Source organism: Nicotiana tabacum, chromosome 8 (assembly GCF_000715075.1).
Source record: "Nicotiana tabacum cultivar K326 chromosome 8, ASM71507v2, whole genome shotgun sequence".
NCBI lineage: Eukaryota > Viridiplantae > Streptophyta > Magnoliopsida > Solanales > Solanaceae > Nicotiana > Nicotiana tabacum.
In genome coordinates, this window is record NC_134087.1 from 201475933 (window position 1) to 201481788 (window position 5856).

At 31.8% G+C, this 5856-nt stretch overlaps 1 protein-coding gene across 1 annotated transcript; it reads right to left on the reverse strand.

Annotated features, from left to right (window-relative positions):
* Positions 1–270: 270 nt before the first annotated feature.
* Positions 271–2433, reverse strand: LOC107794303 (large ribosomal subunit protein eL31). Its single transcript, XM_016616786.2, has 3 exons — positions 2314–2433; positions 2059–2181; positions 271–761 (listed from the first exon to the last, which is right to left on the reverse strand). Exons 2-3 carry the CDS (start codon positions 2139–2141, stop codon positions 482–484), a joined length of 363 nt encoding a protein of 120 aa, XP_016472272.1. The 5' UTR covers positions 2142–2181; positions 2314–2433; the 3' UTR covers positions 271–481.
* Between the last annotated feature and the right edge of the window lie 3423 nt (positions 2434–5856).

The window sequence follows — 5856 nt, forward strand, 5'->3', positions numbered from 1 at the left end:
GACATATTTCTAAATTTAAAAATAATTTAACTTTAAACTCTTCATTTTACCCATTTTACCCTTAATGAGAAACTTTTATAACCACACAAATGTCATGGGCCACAAAACTTTTACCCCTTAAGCTTTTAAGATTACAAGTTTTAAATCTACTTTTTTTAAACTCCGTGACGAGTCAAACTACCTCATCTATGTTGAAACAGAGGAAACATTAATTTAGACTCTACTTTAGAGTCTGTTCTAGACCAAAGAAAACATAAACTACAAACCAAGTGGCAAACAACAAGCGCAGCGTGCTATGTAATATGATTAAAGAGAGTTAATCCATGAGAAATCCTGAGAAACAGAAGATATGAATAGCATAATGTCATGTGAGAACTTGGATGCACGAAAAGACAGTATCGTCACAAAACTGCGCTGTTTTTTAACACTAAAAAGGATCACAAAAAACATGAAAGTGTCATTCTTAACTGAAAATGACAGTTTAATCTTCATCCTCAATGATCTTGGTGCCAAGACCCTTCAATCCCTCCGCTGGGATTTCTGCAACAGTAACCAGAGAGTAGAGCTCCTCCTTTGCGTCCTCATCATCATTCCTCTTGCGAGCAATACGGACTCTGACACGCCTTGGGACACTTCTGATGCCCCTGCTCCAGATCTGCTTGTTCAGCTTCACGTCAACTCTGACATCCTTTGTGCCCATAGCTTTCTGGGCAAACTTCCGGATCTCCTTGATGGCTGTTGGGGCCTTCTTCTTGAATGTGCTATTAAACAAATATAACAGCCAAAAGTTAGACAACATCAATAAAACCTATATGAAACGGTAATCAATAAATCTGCCAACAAGGCAAGAAGGTCTCAGTAATACAAGACTTTGGTTACACTTCATGTCCAAATCCCCTCAAACAAGTTACGACGACGGGAGCAACACCAAAATATTAACTCATGTATCTGAAAGGGAACCCAAGTGGATAAAGGCCAAAAAGGAACACATTAAGTAATGATCTGACCATGAGGCCGATAGAAGGAAGTGATTTGACCCCAAATTTATTATCAATTCCATTAGCAAATAGAAGGAGTTCTATAAAGCAATTCTGTAACGGCAGAAAATAATGAAAGAATGTCGGATAGGAACCAATAAGGAAGTGATTGGTCTCAAATTTGTTATATTATTCAGCCAACCATGTTTCTACCGTAATCAAATAAATAAATAACCTAGTGTCATATGCCATAAATATAAATAAAAAACTTAAAGAAACGGAAACCATGCTGTATTCTAACTCCATGATGAAACAATTTAGGGCACAACTCGATAGGTCACTCAATAGAAGATGAAGAGTTTCACTATGACAATACCAAGTGAACATCAAATACTCCTAAATACCCACAACTACAACATAATAACATTTTTTTAGCCCCTAGTCCTAGAAAAATCTACTTAATTAAGCCTTAGGCAGCTTCCACCCTATTCCTGTATCTCACTCCATCTACTACCTTGCAGTTTCCCTGTGCATTTCTAGGCGAGTAGAACAATACTCCCTCCATCCCATTTAACTATCACTTTAGCTCAAAAGAATTGCCCCAAAGTAATTTTAACTTTAGGACTTCAACAAAATTTGTTAATTGTTTCAAACTATACCCTCAATATTAATGAAAACTAATTCTTTTTAACAATGCTCAATTCTCAAATAGCATTTAATAGGGGTAAATTAGTAAATTAAAACTTGTATTTATTATTTTCTTAATGGACGTAAAAAGAGCTAAGCGACAGTTAAAATGAGATAGAGGGAGTAGTAGTTCGTTTAGTACGCATTGAACAAAAACTTGATTGATAGCTGAAACCATATACACTCATCACCTAGACTTAGAGGTCATTAATTAAGATACATATCATAAAGTTTAGCAACTCACGGTTAATATGTCTAAGTCCCACACTGGTATAAAAAGAACAACATTTAACAAAAAACCAGCTACTTATTCAATTATACAAACCAATACTTGCAATACAATTACACAAACAAAATAAACAAATCAATCGATACAAGGTAAAGAAGATTTTACCAGCTATGCAAGCGCTTGTGGAGATTAATGGTGTACTCTCTGGTAACCACTTCTTCTTTTCTTCCTTTTGTTTTTTCCACCATTTTCTTTCCCCTTTTTTTTACTTCTACAAACTAACCGTTCCTGCAATTAAACAAACAAAATCCTTTTAATCAATTTCAGATCTGTAATGAAATATCATCAATGAGTTCTTCTACATTTACATTTCTTCGTTAAATATAGAGAAAAATAGAACGAGAGAGAGAGAGAGATTACTAGGGTTTGAAGGCAGGAGGCGCGAGGTGCCGAAAAGCAGAGAAGATGGAAGTAATAATATGTGGGGAGCTAATTAAAACCCTAGAGTGGTATAATCGTAATTTTGGGCTATCTAAGGGGCTGTCTTATAATTCGCTAATGAATACATTGGGCTGGGCCTAAAGGCTAATGTAGTTCTTCAAGCCCATGTTGCTCTGGGCTTAAAATCTAAACTGCAGCCTAATATGCTAAGAGCAAAATACATTTGTAGCCACTCGCTGCAAACTTATATCATCTTGTAGCCACAAAATTTCAAAGGAATTTTTATATTTCTATGTCATATAGGAAACTATATTACCATCAATGTTTAAAGTTTGATATAATTACATTTAGTATACCTAATTATCATTTATATACCATTAGTGGTTTTTAAGGGTATTAATTACCCTCTTAATTTAATGGTACCGTATATTCCTTCTAATACCACTCCCCCCACGTTTCTCTCTCCAATTCTCACACCTTCACCCATATTTCCCTCCCACGCCCATAATTTCTGTATCAAAATCCCATTATTTCTTCCATAGCCAGTGCATTATAGGCACCTCTACAATCTTGTCCCAATGTTTTTGTGCCCGGGGAAGATGAGCACAAGCCTGGTCGATTTGATGGTTATGATTTTGGGTTCCTTCAGTAAAATAAGAGAAAAGAAAAAGAGAGCAGCAATTCCACCATTGACAGCCATTAAAAAGCTTTGAAGCTTTGAATTCATATTTGGGTTTTCAAGAATCATTATTTGTTTGGAATGGGTGTTGTTGTAAATAATTGGGAATATGGTTTGGAGTTTATATCTCAATTTTGAGGGGTTTTGGTGAAGATTAAACTTGGTTTTGGCTGAATTGAAACTCGAAGAAGAAGAAGAAGAAGAAGAAGAAGAAGAAGAAGAAGAAGAAGAAGAAGAAGAAGAAGAAGAAGAAGAAGAAGACATGACATACATTATATTGCAGCAATTGTAGAAAAATTGTAGACTGTTGTTTATTTATTTTTGAGCTTCTATATTTTTGTGTTAAAAGGTTTGAAGGGAGCTTGTTATTTCACTTCGTCTATTTTGGAGCTAACTTGTGCAGAGGAGAAGATGTTTTTTAAGTTTTATATATTGGTAACTTTAAATTCAAGAAAGTATGGTTGTATTGTATTTAAAGAGGCGTGAATTTGTAGAATAGGTTGAATGTGAGGAATGAGTCAAATAAGACTCACAATGGCTTGTTTTCTACATTTATTCTACAATAAAACTGCATATCATTTGAAAAATTAATATGAAAATACAGAATTTCAATGTTTCTATAAATTATCTACAAAATTTCTACAAACTGTTCATAACAGAATTTAACTTTATTTTCATGCATGTTCATCTGCAACACTAAAGTTACTTGATATGTCAACATCTCCCATTATAGAGGAATACAACTTATCTACAATTTTCTACAACTTTCACACATTATTTTCACCCAGTAAAATATAACTACAATAACATAAAATTTACATACAAATTTTATACAAAATTTATACAATATATCTTTTGTATATTTTGTATCTGATTTATATATAGTAAAAATAATTTTCAAACAATTAATTATATATTATACAACTTATCTACAAATTATGTACAATTTTCATAAATTATTTCTACTAAGTTATATACAACTATAATATAATACCACTTAAATATAATTTTTATACAATATTGTTCAACTTTCATACAATAATTAAATGAAAAAAAAAAGAAAAAAAAATAAACAACAGAATACAATTTTTCTACAATTTCTGCAACATAATGTATGTCATGTCTTCTTCTTCTTCTTCTTCTTCTTCGAGTTTCAATCCGAAATTCAGCCAAAACCAAGTCTAATGTTCACCAAAACCCCTCAAAATTGAGATATAAACTCCAAACCATATTCCCAATTATTTGCAACAACATCCAATCGAAACAAATAATGATTTTTAAAAACGCAATTTTGAATTCAAAGCTTTTTAATGGTTGTCAATGGTGGAATTGTTGTTCTTTTCTTTGCTTTGTATTACTGAAATTTGGACATAACTGCATTTGATGTAGAAGAATTATAGAAGATTTAGTCGTTTTTGATTTGTGAAATCAGAAAAAATGTTTGAAACACAATGTATCGAAAAAGTAGAGACGCTAAATTTGAAACGAAACTGACGAAGAAGATTAATGTGCATGATTTGCGTTGTGGAAGATCTAGAAGAATATTTAATCCCCCAATTTTAGCGCGCCTAAATAAGGAAGCCTACAACTAAAATGATTCCTTATTTAATGCATTGTCTATATTATGTAGAACTATTATTAGCATGAAGGGTAATATGCAAACTATGAACATATTTGGTAATATAGTTTCCTATATGGTATAGGAACGAAAATTTTCCAATTTCAAATACATCTAGTAGCCTAAAAGATATTAGAATGGTCAGTCCAAATTCCACCAACCACACCGCATATATTTTTCTTTTCCACCATCTATCAGACATCCACACAAAAAAGCTTCACCATTGCCCTGCCACTATTGCACAGATGTCGCTACCGCCATGGCACAGCTACCACATCCATGCACTGCTGCCACCACACCATCTACCCACATCCCAAAAATAATAGATCATCAAAAAGCAGACTCACGCACCCCTGGACCAGCCTCATCCACCCCAATTCCATTATCAAACCTAAAGAATTAAGAACTAAAAGAGGGGGGAAAAGATTGAAAAGAAAAAAACACAAAAGGCAGTATAAACAGACAAATTGAATAGAAAGAAATAATATCTAAAGAGAAAAAGAAAGAAAGATTGAGAGTATTTATGAGAGAAAAATTATACATTTTATATAAGGAAAATATATTAATTATTTACTTTATCTACAATTGTAAATTCTATGTGCACTGCATATATACATTATTTACTATTATATGCTTTATATACAAAATTATATGAATATTGAATTTGTATAAAAAGTGTATATGTATTATATAAGTGTAGATACACCTTTCATATAAATGTGCATACATAATATATACACATTATATACAATATTCATAACACTCAATGTACCCATTGTAATCTTACACGGCCAGTTTTATATAATACGTGTATAATAAATGTATATATACTATTATATACTTTATATAGAAAATATATACAAAATTATATTAACATTGAATTTGTATAAAAAATTATATGTATTATATTAGTGTAGATACACCTTTTATATAAATGTACATACATAATATATATATATATATATATATATATATATATATATATATATATTATATAATATTCTCAACACTCAATTTAGCCACGGTAATCTTTTACGCCCAATTTTGCATAATAAATGTATCATTAGTGTACAATGTATACACATTGATTATACACCATATTATATCATTATTATACACTGATTACACAATGTATAAATAAAGGAGCATTGATGGTAATGGAGGACAGTGAACTTGGTCGGAAAAAATCTTTTCTCCGACCGTGGCTATTTTATTTTCTCCATTT

Excerpts from the sequence above, each read along its gene's own strand:
- LOC107794303 (XM_016616786.2), bottom strand. The coding sequence starts at position 2,141 with ATGGTGGAAAAAACAAAAGGAAGAAAAGAAGAAGTGGTTACCAGAGAG. Across the intron at positions 762-2,058 it reads CACAAGCGCTTGCATAGCTG|CACATTCAAGAAGAAGGCCC; the intron begins GTAAAATCTTCT and ends TTTGTTTAATAG.